This window comes from Seriola lalandi, unplaced genomic scaffold (assembly GCF_002814215.2).
Source record: "Seriola lalandi dorsalis isolate HSWRI2012SDOR001 ecotype SW California unplaced genomic scaffold, Sedor1 jcf7180002054748, whole genome shotgun sequence".
Lineage (NCBI taxonomy): Eukaryota > Metazoa > Chordata > Actinopteri > Carangiformes > Carangidae > Seriola > Seriola lalandi.
The window spans coordinates 5,939,310-5,961,389 of NW_019525301.1; the positions used below are offsets into that span (position 1 = coordinate 5,939,310).

Sequence of the window (22,080 nt, forward strand, 5' to 3'; positions counted from 1 at the left end):
CAGAAACAACAACAGACTACTGAATCTGTTTATTTGTGACAGAATGGAAAGCAAATACAGATACATGATTTGGACCTGGACAGATTATGTTCTCGCCTCACACCGTGTCTCTGAGCAGCAAAACAGAGCAGCTCTATCTGTGTCTGCACAGTAATGAACCATAGCTCACCTACTTATTGGAAGCTCTTGGAGCCCAATACACAATCACTGTAGTTACTCATGTAAAATAGAAAAGAGAAAGCTCACACAGACGACCTAAAATCTTTCTGTGCAAGCATGCCGCCGGGTCCAGGAAGCCACATGATCAATGTATAAATTGACTTCTGGATCTTAGATTCAAGTCAAATGTATTTGGGAATATTCACTACAGTTAAGAAATTAAATTCTAATGGCTTTTCCTTGTTGAGAGGTAAGATAGGAGCTGTCAGTTAATCTGGCAGTGTAAACAGATATGAATGACATTCAGAACTATAACAATGTGTACTGAGAGTGTTTAGCAGAAGACTAGAGGTATAATACATTTGTTTTAAACACTTTCTCACAGTGCTCACCTTAACACATCGTCCATCAGAGTCAGTTATCTCATAGACAGACAGACACACACACACACACACACATCAAGCCCAAAAGAAAGTGATAAATATATATATATATATATATATATATATATTAAAAAATATATATAATATATATAATATATATATATATATATCTGCAGACTGGAATACTCCAGCACCCCATCTGAATAACTGCGTGCAAAACATGGGCAAAAAAAACAAAAAACATATCAAACAAGCAATGTCTGAGAGCAGGACCGTACCACAGTGGAAAACAGATGTGGAGATCACTGCAGATGTTGTGGGTACAGAAAGTGTTCTTACAGCATTCATAAACACACCTAAGAAAAGGCAACACACTGACACATACAGCTAATCTGTTACAGATTTGTATGCACTATGAATTTATCACTATCAGTCAACAACATTGACATCAATAATCTGTGAAGAAGTGATGATGATTGAGGGTCGCACACTCCACACTGGATCCTGTGTCAACAGAGAGAGAGAGAGAGAGGTCAAAGAAACTCTGTACAGCAAATGTCCATCTTCATCAAGGGCAAACACATGAAAACTGACTTCATCATTAAAAATAATAAAACGCTAATAGAAGAAATAATGGTGAAGGAATGTCAGGGGAGGGGCTTAATCTCCAAAATATACTACTGGTAGGCAAATCCTCAGAAATGTCGTTAAAAGGCTCGAGGCATGGAGAGAAGACTTGCAGGAAAACTGAGGAGTGGGACACTGCTACAATATAGCTGGTTAATTTGTACATATATGACTGAAGATAAGGTTAATGAATTCAACAGTACTATACCAGATGTTCATTTTAACCATAAAATGTGAAAAGGAAAAGAGCACCATTTTTTCACTGTTTTTGGCAAAGTTCTCAAATAAAGAAGCTCCTGGAAGAATTGAGACATTGCATTGTGGCCATATTAGCCATACAAATACCTTTAGAACCAGAGCTCTTCTTATTGGGTAGGCTATATACCTAGCTAACATCAACATAAGAAGAAAACAACAAATACTTTTAGAAGTGTTGTTGGCCAAAAGAGTCATTGCATTAACATGGAAGGAGGTGGGTAGGCCAAGGATAGGTAAATGGATTTCCGAATTATCTACAACTTTGCCCTTATAAAAGATTATGTATGCTATCGGGGGGGAAGCAATCAATCTTTCACAACATCTGGGTTCCTTTCATATGTTTTCTAGGAAAAACAGATTTATCCCATTCAATGGAAGCACCTAGGGATGATCTATAAGTAGACTTTGGCAGTTCACCTGGACAAGATATATGTTAATAAGTATTTATCCAACTTAATATGGTCCTCAACCAACAAGTGTGTATGTATGGGTGTATGTGTAATATATGTACAATTTTTATTTATTTTGTTTTTTTCTTTATTCAGTATTTACTTATTTAGTCATTCTCTGCTATTGTTTTTAATGAATTCATGTGGAGGTTTTTGTATTCTGCTTAATTTTGACTTCTTGTTTATAGGTGGGTGAGGGGCGGCATGTATGTTTTGCAGGGTTGGGCGTGGGGGTATTATGTTCTGGTGGTCTACAGGCATGCATACGAGCAATCACATGTGGAATGCTAAATTCTAAAATAAATAAAGATACTAATGGATAAACAAAAAACTCAAAAAAGGCTTCAACTAAACATATCACATCTTGTTAGAGCTAATGAACAGTTTAATCTGTCCAGAAAGGGACTTCATTAAATGAAACATGATTTAAGACTATTCTCTTCTAATTGTCTCTTTTTTTCACAAGTTTTTCTTTGTTTAAAAACTTTGACACTTTGCAAAGAGTCCAGCATGAGAAACAGTGGACCACTGCCTGAGCTAGTCTACCTCCTCGTGCTCATCCCTTTAAAGATTAGAAACAACTTTCGAACCACACACATAAAAAGAAGATACGTAACACTCAAACCTGATTGGTAGAGATGAAGCTCATGTTTCCCATCTCTTCTACATAAATAAAATAAAATACAATGTCATTTGCCTCCATGATAAATAGGTATGGAAGAACTCAATATATTTTATCCATACTAAAAGTCCAAGGGAACACTTAGCAACTTCATTCTCAATTTCCTTAATTTTATCAGCAGTCCTTCTGTAGCAGTCACAGTGAGGTGATGTCATGTCATATTGTGTGAACCTACAGTAAGTTCATCCGGTAGTTTAACAAGGCTGGATTTTTAGTCCAATTTAGTCCAATACTTTAGTAGTCCAATACTCTTGATGATGAGATTATTTAAAACTGTGTGCGTGAGCGTTTGTCATCATCTCCATTAATAGCTACAAATCACCATCAGCATAGGCAGGTTTTCACATGGGTGTTGAATGTCCCCTGGATTTTAAACAACATAAAAAACAAACATTTCATACCCCTACGGAGCAGAGTTCATTTTAGCACAGTCTGAGAGCTGAGGTCAAGTGCTTCACCAGTTTGGTCATTTCTTGACCTTAACATTCAGTTTGCAGGTCTGTGTACACATGTATACATACATACACACACTGTATATGTATAACACTCACTGTGGTCACTGTAGAATGTCAGCCAGCTTCTCGTGGTAATATTCATAGTTTTCTTTGCAGTCTTCCCACAAGTTCAGGTCTTGTTCCTCGTTATCCACAAACGTGCCCCAGGTGTAGGAGAAGTCCAGAGGCTTCATGATCCTTAGCTTACAGCCAGAAGTGTGCAGGGCCTTCAACCCTGCCTGGATTTCTGCTTCCTCCCACTCAAACAGCCGAGCAGCAAAAATGGTCAGGTTGATGTTTTTCCTGGCCTTCAGCACCTCAGCTATCTTTTCTGCACACGCAGAGCAAGGACTAGAAGACACATACCTGAGAGGAAGGAGGTGTAATGAAAAGAAGACCATTGTGTCAGTTCATCATAAGGATTAAAAACCAAGATGCATTTCATTTATTGCCATAGAACTTTGACATTTATGTGTACAGTACTGCTAAAGGCCCACACCACCACTTATACACGTCATTGTCAGTTCACTGGTTAAGAGGAGGGCTGAAGCAACTGTTGATCTCTGCTTGGACACAGAGTCAATAGATTTTCAAACAGACTGGGGGGTGAGGAGAGTTCTGTCTACTCAAAGTCTTTATCACTTTCATCATGGACCTTGTTTTTCCATGATGGTTCAGATTATAGAGGTTAGTTCACATTAGTTTGGTTTGCTCCAGTTCACCAGGTGAAATGCCCTCCAGTCACCAGCAGAAGGTGACATCAGTGTTGAGCAGTTTAAAGTCCAGGCTGTTAAAACACACATCTGGTTCATCAGAAGAATGAGACAGAATGTGCTTTTATTTTCATCAGCATACGATTATTGGTTTTCTGTCCTGTCAACGGAACATAAAACTATCATTTTAAACAGCTGAACATTTTTTTTACATCTGCTTTGATTGTTTAGCTCTGTACTGACAGTACTACATGTTTTACCACATAGACATAATAAATTTGATATGCAGGCATGGCTACATAATGTATAACCATAAAGGGATATCATTATATATATATTATAACTCTTAATCAAGTTTGTCACTTTGCAGGTGGTTTTTGTGAATGATATTTGATCAGAGCTCCTAAATGCATATCAGCCTCTTTTGGTCTAGACCTGGTGTTTGTGAAAAGAGCTCCCTGCAGAGTGGAGGGAAATTTGTGTCTACAGTCACAGAAAAAATGAGGAAGATATCATCCAGACTGAAAATAAGTTATCTTTTAATTTGCCTCATTCTCTCTGCCACATACCATCTGACAGTGTAAGAGATGTATGTACCAGGTGACTGTGTATTTGAGTGCAGGGTTGTAGTCTGGCAGGCACTGTGTGAAAAAGGCTTCCTCGGCATGACAGCTGGTGTGCTCATCCTCCAGATAGCCCCTCAGCAGCTCGTCAGTTGTGTTCCCTTTATCCACCAGGTAACACAGGAAGGTCTTGTTGCGGCCTGAAGAGTATTCCACGTTCTTGAACTGGAACTTAAAGACAAAAGGATCGATCCGGTCCCTGCAGAAAAAAGCAAAAATGAGAGAAGCATTGGCTTATTTGTTTTCACAGTATGACAGTGATTCAGAATGGGATGTTGCTGTTATACGAGTATTGTTAGTGAAAACACTAATCCAGCAAGATGTGTTTCAAAAAAGAGCTCCAGCCAGTTACTGATGTTGGCATTTGATCAATTTGTAACCAGGTCAAAAATGTATGTGCATGTTATTTGTCCTCTTGAGTGCCACCAGCCATGCCACAAGGAGTTGAGGTGAGGAGAGGAGCAGCAGCCAGTGTCCACCAACGCCGCTTTACTCATGCCTGGGTCAGCACTTGGACATCTGCACCCAAGCATACTGTCTGATGACATGACATGACAGTGGTATTGCAGCAACAGGGAGGGAGAGCGTGGACACGGAGGAGCCGCTGCATTGGACTTGGACTCTTAACGTGGTTTTTACTGAACTTTTAAATGACATATTTCCATTATTTTTAACAGGCCTGGTTAGTATTTTACCATCCTTTTGTGATATAAATTTATTGTAATAGATCTCACTTTAAATTGAGTCCTATTCTCCTGCTGGTTTTTAACTCTACTCCCCCTGATAGTTTTTTAAGAACCTCTTAAAGGTATAATGTGTAAGATCGTGCTACTTGCTCCACCTCCATAAGGGGCAGCATTTCACATCTTCTCCCCTGTCCAGTTAGTCATGTTCTCCCCCCCCCCCATGTTCCTTTTATAATTTATTTATATGTGCATTTATTGTTGATAGTTAAGTTGTTGATAGCACTGAAACAAATGATGAATACCTGTAATACAAACTGTATGTTTTTATTTACCTATAAAATATGAAGGCAAGGGGACACTGCGTGACACATGGGTGTCAGGCTACAGCAGCATGAGGAAGGGATGATGACATCATCAGAGGCTAAATCAGAAAATAAGGTTTATTGCCAGGTAGGTTTTTACAAGATATTTGGCTCAATGTTTAGTGTAGTATCCAATAAACATATTAACAGGAAATAGCAATAAAAATTTAAAATACTGCAACAGTCAAAAAGATAAATATACATAGATACACATATTCAAAAAAATAAAACGTTCAAAAGCGTTGACAAAACTCCTGCTGAGCAGGATGTGCAAAAGATCACAGTACAGACAATATCTGTTCTGTGCAGGGATAATACTCCAAGGTGTTATCTATGTACTTATGTGCTTGTTGATAATTGATGAGGCCAGACGCAGAAGAAAAGGCAGGTGCTGGTCCATCACTAGGCAGGACTGGACTGAAATTATGGTCCTGATACAAACATGTGATAGGACAATTAGTTTAAATCATAAGCTCTTTATATTCAAACATGTTGGGTCTGGTGTGTGTGTGTGTGTGTGTGTGTGTGTTTGTGTGTGTATAATAAATAGGATAGATATGAATATGCTAAAATAAATACAGTATTTGGCGGTGGATCCTGAACCCGCTGGTTCTGGATCAGTCTCTTTTTCTTACTTGTAAAAGAAAAGTTACTGACGCATCTAGCTGGACAACAGCCGCAAGAATAGGCTTAATTCTACTACATGGCTAAAACTTCATCAAACATGCATTTATGCCACTTGAAGTGTGTGTCAGTAATTTGTAGTTTGTAATTTGCAGTAATGATACTTTTCGCAGCGGTGGAAAAAACACACCAGCTGTTGAACGCGGTCCATCGGCATGGAGATAAAGAGCGCTTTCTTGGCACTTCTATGATTCTCCTCTGCAGTTTTATTTTTTATTTATTTATTTATTTTTAGTCGGGAGCTGTAGCGTAACTTCCTGCTGAGGAAGAAGCTCTTCTTCTCAGTGGGACTGAGGGCAGACTAGACGCTACACTGACTCACACAGCTTCTAGTGTGTCTAGGTGGTATTACAACACGGTCAGGCCCTACTTTAGCCATTGGGCCTGGCCACAAATTTTACTTCTATTATTCTATGTTTTGTGGTGACATATTAGTGATGACATTATCCAACCTCAGCAAGCACATGCTGTCTTTGCCAACCTGCATTCACAGGCATTATCTCAAGGCTCATTGGGGTTAGGGCTGAGTTTAACCACAACTTTGTGAGACGGTGTTTCAAAACATGACCATAGCCCCTAAACTCTCATCATGCCATTCTAACCTGGTCCCTGAATGTCAGCTACCAGCTGGTGCAGAGATCTGACTGTTCACTCTGAGCAAAGTCATCTCTTGCCCTTTAAGTAAGTCTGAAGCCAGCATTGGCTGCACACATCGCACTCAGTCCTCTGGAACGCAGGGAAACGGGGCTGGGGTATAGTGAGGCCTGTTAGAGGGTTTAGCACATGCAGCATAAAACTATACAGGACAGCACACTGCACTGTGCCACTTTCTCCTCCATAAACTCAGCCTGATACAACAATCTTCTCTTCAAAGCTCCTTATTATGATTACTCTCATGCAAAACTTAACTGAGCTACTTGGTAAAGGATGCTACCAACAAAATCAATCAAAAAACTGTCTGGGTTGATTTTCATATCAGACTGAAATTAACTGAAACCATTGGATGGACCAATAACAGCACCACTCACATGAATTGGGAAATACAATAATTGTCAACAATCTATCAATCTTGTAGTTACTAGTCTGACCATAAAACACCACTGATGTTGTCCATTATATAGCAGCAGGATTGGCTATAACCACAGCACCTGTTAGCATGACTCAAGCTAACATTAGTTAAGCTGAGGTGAGTGTCAAGTTGAAACTTTGGCTGTCAGGGTGGGGGGCAGCATGGCCACAGCAGGCAGAACAGTGCTAATTTTATACCATCTGCATTGCTGACACAGGAATTCCACTGTATTATTAGACTGGTTTTCATGTAACCCAGTACAGTGGGCCACAGTACAACCTTCATCTCTGTCTCTCCCTCTCTGTACCAGCACCCAACCAGCTGACTGGGTCAAAAGAGCCAGATGCAAAATTCAGGGCAGGTCAGCCACTGGTCCTGGTCTGTCTGCTCCTTACTATAAAAGATGCCTGCTTACTTAAGCAGGTACACAGACACAGAATGTAGCAATGAAGTGCTCTGCTGCTACACAACAGTACAACACTTGTGTCATATACATTTGGCTTAGCCATGAAGCAATGGAGAATTATTGACACTAGAAAATATGTTTTACATCACATCACTGACGGATCATAATGAGGCAATGGCTATAATCATCTTCACAAAAGGTTTCGAATAAGGTCATGAAACAGCTGACCACTGTCGTTAGCACACATGATCTAAACAGGATGACACTGTACATTTGTTGCATAGAGACTATTTTCATGAGCTTGTGAGCATTCATGACAACTGTGAGGGATTGATTCTGAATAGTTTTTCATTTTATTTGATTTGTTAAGAAAACTGATGCATCATGTAATCAGCAGGACAAATATCAGAGTTTGAGCCAGAGCCCACCATTGTGACTGGGACCACCTTAAAATATAAAATGTCCCTCACTCCAACCTCCAAATGTCCCCTTAAATCAGGACACGCTTTTTATTTTAGATGCTGTACTATAACATTTATCTGTATTTGTTATTTAGGTAATTTACAATATGAAACTGCTGACTCGCATCTGTCCACTCAGCCAAAGATGGTTTGTTACAGGTCCGTGTACTAAAGTATAATCCGGAAAAGGAAAAACGAGAAAACAAGCCATATTTTGTTTTTCAGTTTTAAACCAAAAACAAGAAAACAAGTCATTTTTCAATTTTTCCAGTGTCCATGAACATTGAATATCAAGTGGAACAAAGTGTTAAAAACCAGCCAACATCCATGTTGCAGTGTTCTGGAAACCTTACACAATGCTGAATTAGTTAGAAGATACCAACTCAATCAGGAGGGAATAATGATTGTTGTGGAATTTGTGAAGGGGGCAATAACATCTCCTACCAACTGAAAGAACTTTGCTAGTTGGCAACAGAGAAAAGCCGATCTATTCACCAAAGAATAAATGCACTCTGACTCGACATCATAGCACAATTCATACGATTTATTTTAGATGTTCAACAGCTACAGAGAAATAAAGCAGCTTCATGGCAATTGCCAGTCTACCCGGTGTGATCGCTGCCATAGATGGAACACATGTAAAAATTATTGCACCTTTGCAAGACGAGGAAGTATTTGTAAACAGGAAAACAAAATCAGCATACAGGTTGGATTCGATGCTACATATACAGTTGTAGAGATTGCTGTACAGTGTCCAGGTACTACACACTCATTGATCTTAATGGAGAAGTGACCTGAGGCAGCAGGCCTTTGCTTAGGCAGGTTCCTAACTGAGTGAAATAAGCTGAAGTAACTGAGCAGCAGCCATGATAACAGCTGGTCGAATTCTCTAAATGATAAGGAAAGGAGCTTCAGTGCTTCTTATCTTATTTCCTTTGACATAGGAAACACTGGACCTTCCTTTACGAAAAGAGAAATGCCGCCCCACAATTCCTTGCCGCAGCAACATTTAAAGCAATGCACCATTGCAGTTTCACCATGGCAGACCCACATGAATGTAGAAACACCAGAGCATCTGTTTTATGTTTGTGACACGATCCAAAACTTATGGAAATCCTTGTCTGATCAACTGAAGCCAAAAGCCATAAATACAGATTTCTTCTCTTTCAGATCTGTCCAGTTAGGAGTCATCATGCATAAGCATATTGAATTTATAGTTAACAATGTAATCATCATAAAAAATACCATAGCCTATACATTAATTTCACTAAATCCTCCTGTTGTGTAAAACACTAAAAATTGTATTTGTCTACTTAACAGTGGTATTGAAATGTCAAAAGCGCCTATGCCAGGAAACTAATAATTCATTCTGATCTCATGCTGACTTCCTTATTTCTATTTAACCCCCCTGTTATGTTGCGGGTCAAATTGACCCATTTTAAAGTTAAAAAATCAAAAAAAAATAGTTGAAAGTATTTTTTGGGTATGAAACTTCTTCTGCTTGGCTTAATAAGTGTAATCAACATATAAAATTAAGGCAGTCAAAGTGGAGGCTAAAAGGGGTCAAAAGTGTCAAATACTATTTGTTTCTTTGCAACTGTGAGACATATTTCACCCCAATCACACACACACACACACACACACACACACACACACACACACACACCCTCTCCCTATTCTGTTCATTGACCATTGACCTCAGCTGTAAAGTGCGAGAATGCAGGTGTCGTTATGACTTTTGACGGGAACCTTTTCTGTTGCCGTGGGCAAACTCCACCCACATTGAGTGGACATTCAGCTGGGGAAGGGCAAAACATATAAATATTGTCTGCAAGGGAGTCCTACCAACATTACACTCTGCAGCTACATATGATATACTCTCTGTCAGAGCTTTACAAAATGAGCAGCAGAAGTAAACAGGTGACAACCCTGAAGGCTCTGGAACTCATCTTTGATCATGACAGTGAAATAGAGGAGGATGTGTCTGAAGATGAAGACCATCTTGAGCTCAATTCTGAGTCTGAGGAAAGGAATATTTATCATGCTTGACTTTTCTTTAGTCCTTGGGAATTCTCTTTCACAACTTTCTTTAGGCTTAAGTTAAAGATCCTCTAGAGAGGCTCAGCCAGCTGGGCTGCACAGTCCTTTAAAAGCCTCGGATGTACACCATCCGATCCTTCTGCTTTTCCAGGCTTTTCCTCCCTGGCCTCCTCCGCTGTAAAGGACAGGAGACTTGACCCCAGTGTGGAGGGAGTTTCAGTGTCCGGTTGTGAAGAAGATGCCATAGGAGAAGCTGCAGCTGAAGCAGTGGGAGAGAGAACATGTCAGGCTGTGTCAAACCTGTTGTAGAACAGGTTGAACTCATTGTCTCATTGCCTTTTCCACATCACCTGATGTTGCCTGGCTGTTCTTTTCTTTATAGCCAGTGATGGTCCTCATCCCCTTCCACACCTCTCTACTTTCTTTTTGTAGTCCTCCTTCACCTGCTTTAATCTCCCCTTCAGCTCATGTTGCACACACCTGAGCTTCTCCCTGTCTACATCCCTGAAGGCCTCCTTTTTCTGGTTGAGGAGGGTCTTGATGTTACTGGTGATCCAGGGTTTGTTGTTTGGAAAGCAGTGTATAGTCCTTGCTGTGGTATTACAGTGTCCATACAGAAGTTAATGTAGTCTGCGGTATATTCAACCATTCTATCAAGGTCAGGGGCCTTGCTCTTATCATTTTCCTGTGACTCCCACAGTACATCCAATATGTGCACTGAAAACAGTCTTTATGACACTCACTGGCCTCCGGGGTCCAGTTCCTGAATGAGCGGGTGGTTGCAGCTTGCCTCAGTACACAGGGTATATAGGAAGGCTGAAGAAAAAACAGATTATGATCTTGTCTGCCAAGTGGTGGTAGAGCTGAAGCAGTGTAGGCCTCCTTGACATTTGCATTCAACGGATCAAGTGTCTTATTTTCCCTTATGGGACAGTTAACATACTGAATGAAGCCAGACAGGTGAGAGGTCAGACTGACATGGTTAAAATCCCCCAATATTGCATTGAATGCATCAGGGTGCTGGGTCTGTACTCTCGCAACAGTCTTGTGTATGATTTCACACCCGACTGCAGGCTCTGCTCGTGGTTGAATGTAAACAACAATGGCGACAATGTGAACTCCCTCGGCACATTGTACGGTCTAAGACCAACTGCCAACAGTTAAATATCCCAACTGCAGATCTTCTCCTTCACAGTGATATGAACAGGGTTGCACCATCTATTGTTCACAAGCAGAACCAGTCCTCCATCTTTATTCTTCCCACTTGCTCTGGCATCTCTATCCACTCGTACTGAAGTGAAGCTGGGTAAATCCACACAACGGTCGGGAGTGTTGTCTTTAACCAGGTCCTCGTGAAACACATGAGACTACACTCACGATGTGCTCGCTGGTTCTTCACAAGTGCTTCCAGTTCATCATACTTGTTAGCCAGGGAGTTGACATTTCCCATGAGGATCGATGGTAGAAAAGGCTTATATCTCCATCTCATAGCCTTTAGCTTAGCCCTGGCTCTGCATCCACGGTATGGCTTCTTCAGCTCAGCTGGTATGGGATGTTTAACCATCTCCATCATCAGACAAAACAACAACGTAGAATAAAAAACATCAATTGACAAAAAAAAAAAAAATTCTAATATATCAAATATATTGCAAAACTACGAGCTACACGGACTTGCTGCCACTGCATCATTTGATGATGCAATAATAACAATAATAATACAAATATGATAATGGGCAAAATAGCCAATATTGGTTCAATCTAAAATTATTACCATTAATCTGGAACTCTGATTAATAATTAACTTATTAAGTGTAACTAAATTACCATATCAATAGTAAGTAAAGGTTGAAGGATTCGAGTTCTTGTGAGTTCACATTTGTGCTTAAAGACATTTATTTATAATAGGACAGAGTAAAACACAATGTCTAATCTAAAGTATATACAGGTGTGTGTATGTTTGTGTGTTTGTCTGTGGAGACAAAGGCAAGATGGCCTGAGGCCACCTGGTGTGTGGGGGAGGGAAGGTGTGAGTTTCTTTGTTAGCCTAGCTCATATAGTCTGAAGGTACCAGGTAAGAGGGAGAAGGTTAGCTGCATGCAGGTTCTAGAACTGAAACATACGTATGTGTGTGACCATACAGGTTCCCAATTAACTGTGTGACTAACCACAACCTAAGCAAACATTACAACAACAAGACAGTTAACCTTACCCAGTCCTTGGAAGAAAACAAAGAGGTTCAGTGTTGTTGCAAAGCACAGTGAGTGAAGTCCTGTCTGGCTGTGTGGTCTCCACTGTTTTCTCCTTAGTTCTTCTCCACGCTAACTCTGCTGTGGTTCTTGTTGCTTGGAAATCAGCTGGCTGACCTTGTGTTGTAGCTGCTGAAGCTGAAGTTAACTTGTTCGCTCTGTGTTGAAAAGCAGAGTGAGGGAGAGTGTTGCAGTCTATTGTGAGCAGCTCAGCCACAGAGCTGTTGTCTCAGGAAGCAGGGCTGACCTGGGGCCCTTGTTGCTCATGAAGAGCCGAGAGGGGAGAAGGAGCTGCTGCTCCTGGGCGAGTCAAAAAGAGAGGAGAGTGTAACAGAGAAGGAGATCTGGTTTTGTCTGGTGACATCCTGTGAGGCCACATGTCACACACTGACCAACTCTCACTTGTCAGTGAGATCACTGGGGGAGGGTCATCCTTTGGTGTGAACAGTGAGGAACTGTGGGGAAGCGAGTTCTATTGTCTGTAGAAGACAGAGCATGTGGTCTTTGTTACCTTGAGTCTCAACAGAGCTAAGAGCGTAGAGCATAGAGCATAGAGCCATGTGTGAAATGATCACAACTGTTTTATCTCCTGGGCGCCGGTGCACATTTCAGGGGCATTTCCCATCTTATCCTTTGTTTCAACTTGGAGAGGAGAGTAATTTTCCACAGAACTTTTGAATTGTTTAATTCTAGAGTTTACCTTTAAACTCGCACATCCGTCTTCCACCATGACCATCTGTCTTTGACCATGACCATAGAACATTAAATGAAACAAGATGACAGACAGGAATAATACAAGTGTGTATTTCATATTACATCCTTCAAAACCTGAAATGAATCATAATACAAGTGGTTAACTGATCAAACAACATAATAAACATTTCCTAAAGCTAATCTCTAAATCTTTATCTATAATCTATATCTATGTATAATCTATAGTCTATAAATGTGGATCACACAGCAGTTCTTTGACTATAATAGTAATAATATGAACATTCTGGATGTTATGTAATGTGTGTTACCTTGTGTGAAGGATGCTGACAGTATGGTCACATGAAATACTTTGTCTTAAAGTCTGCATGTTACATTTCAACTATTCTATAGGACAAAAATCTGCGGATTGAGTTAAATAGAAACATCACATGCTACACAGAACAGTTAGATATTTAATTTCACATTCTTCCTCAGATCTGTGTCTGTGAAGAGAGTTCTGCTGGTCACTACTCAGGATTCCAAAGTGGATTGTAGTTTATGAATCTTATCTAAAGAGGGAGAGAGGAGGTGAGGTTGGTGAGTGTGTTTGTGTGTATTCATGCATGGCACAGAGAGGCAGGGATTCACACCTTTGTGATAATCAGTCCTTTTGATGTAACTTTTCCTGTTTAATAAACAATCAAATATCAATAGGCAGAGTCTTATTATTACAAACTGGAGAGTTTGCCTATGCTCTCTAGTTTGCCTGGTGTCCATTTGTTGATCCTCTGGAGCTGACCCTTTATCCCATGGTCTGGTTGTGTATCCCTCTGACATGCTATAAGCACAGTCTGTTTGTGAGAGAAGGGTCCTTTGTCTCTGTTCCCTATCAATTTGATAGTTTGATGGTAGGAAGAGTAACAAAGTGTCAATTTTGGATCCGTAGGTGACAATGAACTTCTTCAGTGGCTTGTGACTTATGTCAGGCCATGTATGTCTACTACAGAGATGTCCAAAAATTTGCCCCAAATGCTTTACATGTCAAACGTCCGAAGACCACGTGTGAAATGTCCAAAAACCACGTGAAATGTCCGAAAACCACATGTGAAACATCTGAATACCTCATGTAAAACTTAGAAAAACTACATGTGAAACGTCTGAAAATGACATGTGTTCCAAATGCTTCACATCTGAAATGTGTGAAAACCACATGGCCCTCAAATGCTTCACATGTGACTTAACACATGTGAGAAAGTACTTCATACGTAATAAGTCACACGTGATTTTTTTTTGTTAAAGGTTAATTCCAACAGCCCTGATCATGCTCCAGCTTGGACCAGAATGCAGACAGCTGTGGTTTGCAGATTCACAGACAGGGAATGGAGGTCTATACATACCACAACAACAGGTTTGTTTAACCCTAACTTCCTGACTAGACAAGAATATGAAGTTCTTTGTTAGTTGTATTTTCAACAACATGAAAAGTAAAAAAAAAAATGGAAGAAAGTTCAGGCGCAGCAAGAAAGCAGGGAAACCTCTTCAAGATGCACAGACAGGAAGTAGATACTATGTATGTGAGGCCTCTTTTGTACTCAGGAGTCTAACATTTCTTTTAGGTTGTGAATGTTGTGTGTGGCTGAAGCGGGACTGTGATTGGAGAAAGCCAGAAAACATTCACAGAGTTATGGTGCAATCAGACAGAAATTTATTGGTCTGGTCAAAAACAGGAGGTGACAGGAGCAGGAAGTAGCACTGCTAGCACGCTAACAACAAAGGAGTAAATTTTAAAGCTTTTTTATCATAAACTCTGTCACTGTCTCCACACACTCCACAACCAAATAGCATCTTCTCTGCTGCTTGTATTATTTCACCTAAAGTTGTATGACACGACAACAAGAAACACAATTTCCTGAGGGACAGGTCAGTCCTCTCTCTGATTAGCTGGACACCAGAGAGCACTCAATCACAATGACACAGGTCAAACTCTGATCAGATTGAACTTCATCCCACTAAGTGAATGGGGAAAGTATTTGTTGTGACTGCACCATAAAGCACCAGAGAGCAGAGTGAGTTATGCGGAAAGACTTTCTGAAGTCCATGCAGGGTTTGGGTGCTGTGACAATAATTTGGTTAATGTTGTATCATTGTTATCTGCCTCCCGTGATCCCCTGGTGTTTTAAGGTAACAGCTGCAGACCTCATTTCCACCAGCACCCTCTAAGTGATTTTTATACCAGCCCCTTCGGAGCTCAGGCACTGGATATCCTCTACCTCTCCCAGCTCTACCCATCCAAGATTAACTAACTGACTAACTGGTGTGTTCTCCATCTGACTGTCTAAACACACCTGAGTTCACTGATCAGGTGTAAGCAGAGAGCCTCAGAACAATTTCTATAGAGAATGCTCAGCGGAGCCCCGAGGCATTTATTAATATTCCTCAGACTTATTATTATTCTTCCGCCAAATTTTGGCGCGCAACTCGTCCCGCATCTTTGAGAAAACCCCGGTAATATATACATCAAAACGTGCGTCTTGATCCCAAAAGAGGTGCTATGACTTTTGGTGTTAAAATTCCAATTTTGAGCACTCAAAGGAGGAGTGGAAATCAATTTTTCTTCAAAGTGAGAGTGACAGCGTCAGTTGGCTAGAGTGCGTGAAGCAGTAAAAAATAACTCTAACTTTTCAAAATGTAGACATAGTTGTTGGGATTCATAAAATGTAACTTTGACAGGCAGGGTCTGCACAAAATTTAAACGGGGGTGCCGAGTCCGGCAGCAATACCTGTCTCACTCTCATTGACACCTAATGTAATCGTCTTTTTTTTTTCAAAAGAATCTCTCTCTGTCTTCGCACTGAGCTTACTCACTCATTTTAAGGAATATCTGAATAAAATAGAGACTGTAAGAAACTTCTGGCTTCAGTGTCTCTCACGGTGTTTTTGGTTTTTGAAAAGAAGTAACGGTTTTCTCATAATTTGCAATTGTTTGAAGCCATGTAGAAGCCAAATTCTGGGCAGATTTTCACATTGCCAAGGCAACAGCAGCTCCTGACCTGACCTCTGACAGCTAAGGGCTGCATGATGTCATCGCTACAGTGACACAGAGAGGATTTTTTACCCTAACCCTAACCCTATCCTGGCAGTAGCCCCCGTGGCAATCAAAATTTCCCTGGAATTTTCTAGTTTCCATTATCATTTCATGTGCTGGTTAATTCCGAGATTAATCAATTAATTTATTTGTCAATAGAATTTCAGAAAATGTTGAAAAATGCCCATTATAATTTCTTCCAAGGTGACATCTTCAAATGTCTTGTTTTGTCCGATGAACAGTTCAAAACACAGATTCAGTTCACACATTCAGACAATGGAACAAGTGTGAAACAATGACTGAAACGTGACCCATTAACATGACGTGTTAAACAGCAGTTATCTCTAAGCTGCTGCTCTGCTGCTGCTAAAATCCAGATTTTAAAATGATGTCGTCGTCCGACATCACCATACACATTTAAAGACAAAAACTGAGCTGTGATTTCAGCTGTAGTTACTGTAACATGATCACTCACAGAGACATTTAGAAGAGACACAATATCTTTCTTTTTTTGTCTCTCACACAGAGCACGGCCTCCGTCTGGGTAAAAAAACTGCTGTTCCTCTTCTATGAGTGAGAGATAGAGAGAGAGAGCAGAACTGGAGACTTTCTACTAGGTAGACGAGGGATGCACAAAAGTAGATTCATCACAAGGTGCTTTTTTGAAAAAAAAAAGTCTCTAAATCTAATGACAAATGCTCTAATTTGTCAACACTGCAGACTGTGAAGTGCTGTTTGCACCGTTTCATTTTGAAAGGGCAACGGCCAACTACAAAACTCAGTAATTCGGCTGACCAGTGGTGGAACCATAATCAGTCATTCAGTCAGTCAGGCTTCACTGTTGGAGTCCAACCACTTATTCACTTAAACACTAAATTAGGTTCAGCTGATGAAAACTAGATGATTGGTTTAGACAAGTCGACTGGATTAGGTACCTGTAATTTACAGTGGTGGTCTGTCACAGCCAACATGTTTGTCACTGGGAGAATGACATCAGCACTGCTTGTGCTAATCAACATCTCATTATTTCAATATTAAGTAGCTAAAGCCTGCACTAAATGCATCATCACTAGATGATGCTGTGGCAGTTTGCATATTGGTTGAATTTGGTGAAATAATTTAAATGATGCTTGTTCATTCAAATTCAGCAATACTGCAGCAGGAGTTCAGCAGCCAGGCATGAAGCAGCTTTTTCAAAAGTACCTTTGACTAGTGCTGAGTGATAGTCAACAGAAGTAGTTTCCTTTAGGTGAGTTAGGTTTTGATCAGACTTTGGATTATAGGTCTGGTAATATGTTATTATCAGACATATTACATGAGTTTATCACATTATGAGTTTCTGCAGGTTACTTCACCTCATGTTCACAATCTCAGATGCTGCAGTTCTTTCTACCTTGATTATGAAATGGTTGAGACTCACATCAGCACTAAATGTCAGGCAGGTCAGTTCTCAGTGTTGGACCAGACGATCCTCTCTACTGCTGTGATCAGAGAACCTCATTCAGACAGTGAAGGCATCACCAGACAGACTGTGTCACTAAAGCTAATGTAGAATGATAATAACATAACTCAGCTTACAACTGCTCATGAACCATGCTTGGTGACCTACCCTGTGATGATCACAAATGGAGGTAGTTCCATCAGCTCCACCAGAAAATCTCCATTTTGACCATTAGCTACATCCCCACCAGTGGCCCCCGCCTCGGTTGACGGGACCTCTCCATTGTTTTCTGTCTCCTCTCCTTTCTTCTTTACTTCCTTTACAGCTTTGGTCACTTCAGCTGCTTCTTTGTCTTTTCTCTCTTTTTTTCTCATTAGCATATGACTTTTGTCAGCCATGGTGAAAGTGACTGTAGAAACGATTATACAAAAGACAAGATGTAGATAAAGAGTAGAGATAAGGACAGAAGACCTGGAACAAAAAATGACTCAACAGAAGACAAGCAGAAAGTAAGGCAGAGCAAGTGAGGGGGGAGGAGTGGAATGGTAGAGAGGACAGGGGAGCAGAGAGTAAGAAAGTAGAGCAAGCAAGGAGCTGAGCAGAGGGAGAGAGAGAGCTAGAGAGAGACACTAGACCAGATACTTTATAGGTCTGTACACAAACTAGGATGATATTAATTATAGTTCATTATCTATGAGATGTCTCATCAGGGAAATTATTCTAATGTGGGGATGGAAAACTTCACCCAGATATAATAAAACTAAAACTGCAAAGCTCTGAGGGGCAGTGAACCAACCACATAGGAACTTAAAGGGACTTAAAGATACTGTATTAAAACTCATCATACATGCAAACTCAGCATAAAATGTCATCCATCAGCAGCTTCAATCTAAAAATATCAGTTTTGGCATGAGCCTTTAAAGGCTCACACAGGTCAAACCACAGCAGACACACACAGGCAGCTGCAACTCACACACCCAGCAGGTCTATTTAAAGATCTGGGGACAGAGTGTGTGTGTACTGTGTGCACACTTACTATGCACTTTCTCTTCATTTTTGCTGCACTTCTTTACCTGATCTTCACATATTACAGTTTTTTGCGATTGCATACACACTTATTACAGCATTTGGCTCATTGTGTCAAAACTCCACACACAGGCCAAATAAGACAGAACACTTGGAGCTAAACATCTCACTTCAATGTCAAAATGAAACACTGCTATCAAAACTTGACAATCCTCTTTCAAAAGGGCATTTCTTTAACAAGACCATACACAAATGCACCATCTGAATTACTCTTTCAAATCAGCAACAACACAGTGATGAACTTAACACAAAACACTGCTGTCTTTACAACTTGGGTTTAATTTTAGTCTTTACTGAACAGTCGAATTTACAGGCAGTAACAGAAAATGTATTCACTGAATTGTGAATATGCTATAAGTACAGTAAACTCTGATGTACACAGGATTAAAATGTTTACATTTTCAGGGAATGACAGATCCCCACAGACAACACCACACAATCTACTGCCATTACTGTATTATTCTACAGTACAATGATACTTGCACATACTCATAGCGAAGGTCTTTGATTCTAACACTCTCCTCTCATATGGAAGCCTCTACAGGAGCTTCATCGTAAGGTGATGTTGACTCAAAATATGGCAGAGTGTCGTTTTACTGAGAGGTTCAGTCTAGTAGAAAGCTGAAGACCTGTTCTCCAGTCTCAATGTTAATATTATGGCTGCTACTGTGTAGCGGCTATGGTTGGTCTGGCCTCTCTGCTCAGCGTCCCTCAGTGTCAGGTCATGATTTACCAAAGCCCTATTGTCATCTGAACTACAGCGGGGAAAATAAGTATTGAACGCGTCAACATTTTTCTCAGTAAATATATTTCTGATGGGGCTATTGACATGAAATTGTCACCAGATGTCGGTAAAAACCCAAGTAATCTACACATACAAAGAAATCAAAACATATATGTCCATAAATTAAGTTATTTGTAATAAAGTGGAATGACACAGGAAAAAAATATTGAGCACACTTACTGAAATTTATTTAATACTTAGTAGAAAAGTCTTTGTTGGTAATGACAGCTCCAAGTCGCCTCCTGCATGGAGAAAGTAGTCGCATGCATTGCTCAGGTGTGATTTTGGCCCATTCTTCCACACATATCTTGAAGGTTCCCGGGGGCCTCTTCTATGAACTCTGATGTCCAGTTCTTTCCATAGATTTTCAATTGGATTCAAGTCGGGTGATTGACTGGGCCAGTCCAGCAGCTTTATTTTCTTTCTCTGAAACCAATTGAGAGTTTCCTTGGCTGTGTGTTTGGGATCATTGTTTTGCTGAAATGTCCACTCTCGTTTCATCTTCAGCATCCTGGTAGATGGCAGCAGATTCTTAACAAGAATGACTCGTTACATTTCTCCATTCATCCTTCCTTCAATTATATGGAGTCTGCCAGTACCATATGCTGAAAAACAGCCCCACACCATGATGTTCCCACGTCCAAACTTCACTGTTGGTATAGTGTTTTTGGGGTGATGTGCAGTGCCATTTCTCCTCCAAACATGTTGTGTGCTATGACATCCAAAAAGTTCAATTTTGGTCTCAACTGACCAGACTATATTGTCCCAGTATTTCATAGGCTTGTCCAAATGTTGTTCAGCAAACTTTAATTGAGCTTCAACATGCTTTTTCTTCAACGTCTTGCGTGGTGAGTGTGCATAGACAAGTTAGTACTCATAGAGGGAGATGAAAGTAACACACATTCTACGTTTTCTTTCCTTCGGTTAACTACTCCTGCATACTTTGTGCTACATAAACCGTTCAGCTATCAAAACGTTCAGCTTCTTCAGGAGTTGTATCCTTTCCATCAAGTTTTTGATAGTATTCATAATTTTTGAAATAATAAGCTTTTTCTACAGTTTATAAAAAGTAAGTGAATGGAGACGCTGTTTAACTCCTTCAAAACTTCAACGTCTTTGAAATTCAACTACTTGAGAATACTCTCAGCAACAGACTTTATTCAAACTTTAAACTGTTCAGAACACTGCCAACTTTTAAGCGATTTTTCAGCTTATTCATATTTTTTCAAGGTAAAAACAAGAAACTTGTGCTACAGAAAATGTACCAGACTCAGTGAATCGCTCCCTAAGCTTAACATCCTAAGTCCTATGATAACTATTAATTTAGCTATACAGACTAATGAGCAGCGATGACTAACATGCTCCTAGTTGGTCCCACGACACCTCCAGGAGGCTAGACAGTGATCACTGGCGTCCCAGAGCAAACCCCCTAATGCCAGCCATCACTGCTCCTTACACCACGACTATTTTCTCCTTTATCTTGCTTATGCTACCACAAACAACACTATCATCAACTAGGACAAAACACACTATCAGATTCAACAAACAAAAACTCCCCTAAACAGTTCTGTTCTGTAGGACTAGATGTTTTTTTCCAGAAAGTGGCGGCCAGTTTGAATGAGGGAGGTAGAGTCAGGGAGAGATACCTTGTTAGGCTAAACACTCCCCCACCGGATTAGGCTGTGCTCTACCTCCCCCTACTCTCCCGCTCTCCAAGACAATACAACTCACCATACAACTCACCTAAAACAAACAAACTCACCTAAACAGTCAAAGACACACTACAAACCAATTCAAAGCAATACAAACACAATACAGGCCAACTCACCTGGACTAACTGCATGGTCTCAAAGAGGCTCACACAGGCCACACCCCCCACTTAAAAACACTTCCTCTTCCTGGATTTCTTCCTTGCTTCTCCTCAGAGTCTGTCTATCCTAAGTGCTCCCCTTGCTGGGCCCCCAGCTACCATTACTTCTTCTCATCCAAATCCACTGACTGGATCTTGCTGCCTAATCTGACATGTCCGTTACTATTTTCCTCACACTCTGTCCACTTCCTCCTAACTCCCTTACCAAAGAGACAACAGACCTTGCTACAAATCCTCTACATCCTACTTCCACTGGACAAATTCCAACTTTCCATCCTCGCTGCTTGATTCTGCCCCTAACTCTACATACCTAAGCTTTTTCCTTTCATATGCTTCTACAATTAAGGCCTCCCACGGAACAGTCAGCTCTTTGAAATATACTCTCATTCTACTCCTAGACCACAAGACTATGTCAGGCCTTAGCTTTGTACTGGCTATTTCCTGGGGAACAACAAGCTTTCCTCCTAAATCTACGTGCATTTCCCAATCACAAGCATCCTCTAAGCTGCCTTGCCTCCTTGCTGTCTTACTAAATTTCTCTCCCTCTTGAACAAACTTGATTGCAACTCTCTTTATTTTAGACCCTCCTAAATTTGCCTGCCTCCGTAAATCTTCAATTCCTGCAGCTAAGCTTTTTAAAACCTGGTTATGTCGCCATGTATACCTGCCTTGCGACAGACTAACCTTACAGCCTGACAAAATGTGATTTAAAGTTGCAGTACCTGAACACAATGAACATAGCGGGTCTCCATTTACCCAGAGTTTTAGGTTCTGGGGAG

At 40.5% G+C, this 22,080-nt stretch overlaps 1 protein-coding gene and 1 long non-coding RNA gene across 2 annotated transcripts; both read right to left on the reverse strand.

The window, feature by feature from the left end:
• Positions 1-14: 14 nt before the first annotated feature.
• Positions 15-18,132, reverse strand: apobec2a (apolipoprotein B mRNA editing enzyme, catalytic polypeptide-like 2a). The gene is made up of 4 exons (XM_023424748.2): positions 17,730-18,132; positions 4,363-4,587; positions 3,110-3,418; positions 15-1,046 (listed from the first exon to the last, which is right to left on the reverse strand). The coding sequence occupies exons 1-3, from the start codon at positions 17,957-17,959 to the stop codon at positions 3,115-3,117; spliced, it is 759 nt and encodes a 252-aa protein (XP_023280516.1). The 5' UTR covers positions 17,960-18,132; the 3' UTR covers positions 15-1,046; positions 3,110-3,114.
• LOC147818053 (uncharacterized) lies at positions 8,580-17,707 on the reverse strand. Its single transcript, XR_015438362.1, has 2 exons — positions 17,541-17,707; positions 8,580-13,604 (listed from the first exon to the last, which is right to left on the reverse strand). It is a non-coding gene; the product is annotated as an uncharacterized LOC147818053 (long non-coding RNA).
• Positions 18,133-22,080: the final 3,948 nt, after the last annotated feature.

Excerpts from the sequence above, each read along its gene's own strand:
- apobec2a (XM_023424748.2), bottom strand. The coding sequence starts at position 17,959 with ATGGCTGACAAAAGTCATATGCTAATGAGAAAAAAAGAGAGAAAAGAC. Across the intron at positions 4,588-17,729 it reads CCATTTGTGATCATCACAGG|GGACCGGATCGATCCTTTTG; the intron begins GTAGGTCACCAA and ends TTTTTTCTGCAG. Across the intron at positions 3,419-4,362 it reads CTCAAATACACAGTCACCTG|GTATGTGTCTTCTAGTCCTT; the intron begins GTACATACATCT and ends CCTTCCTCTCAG.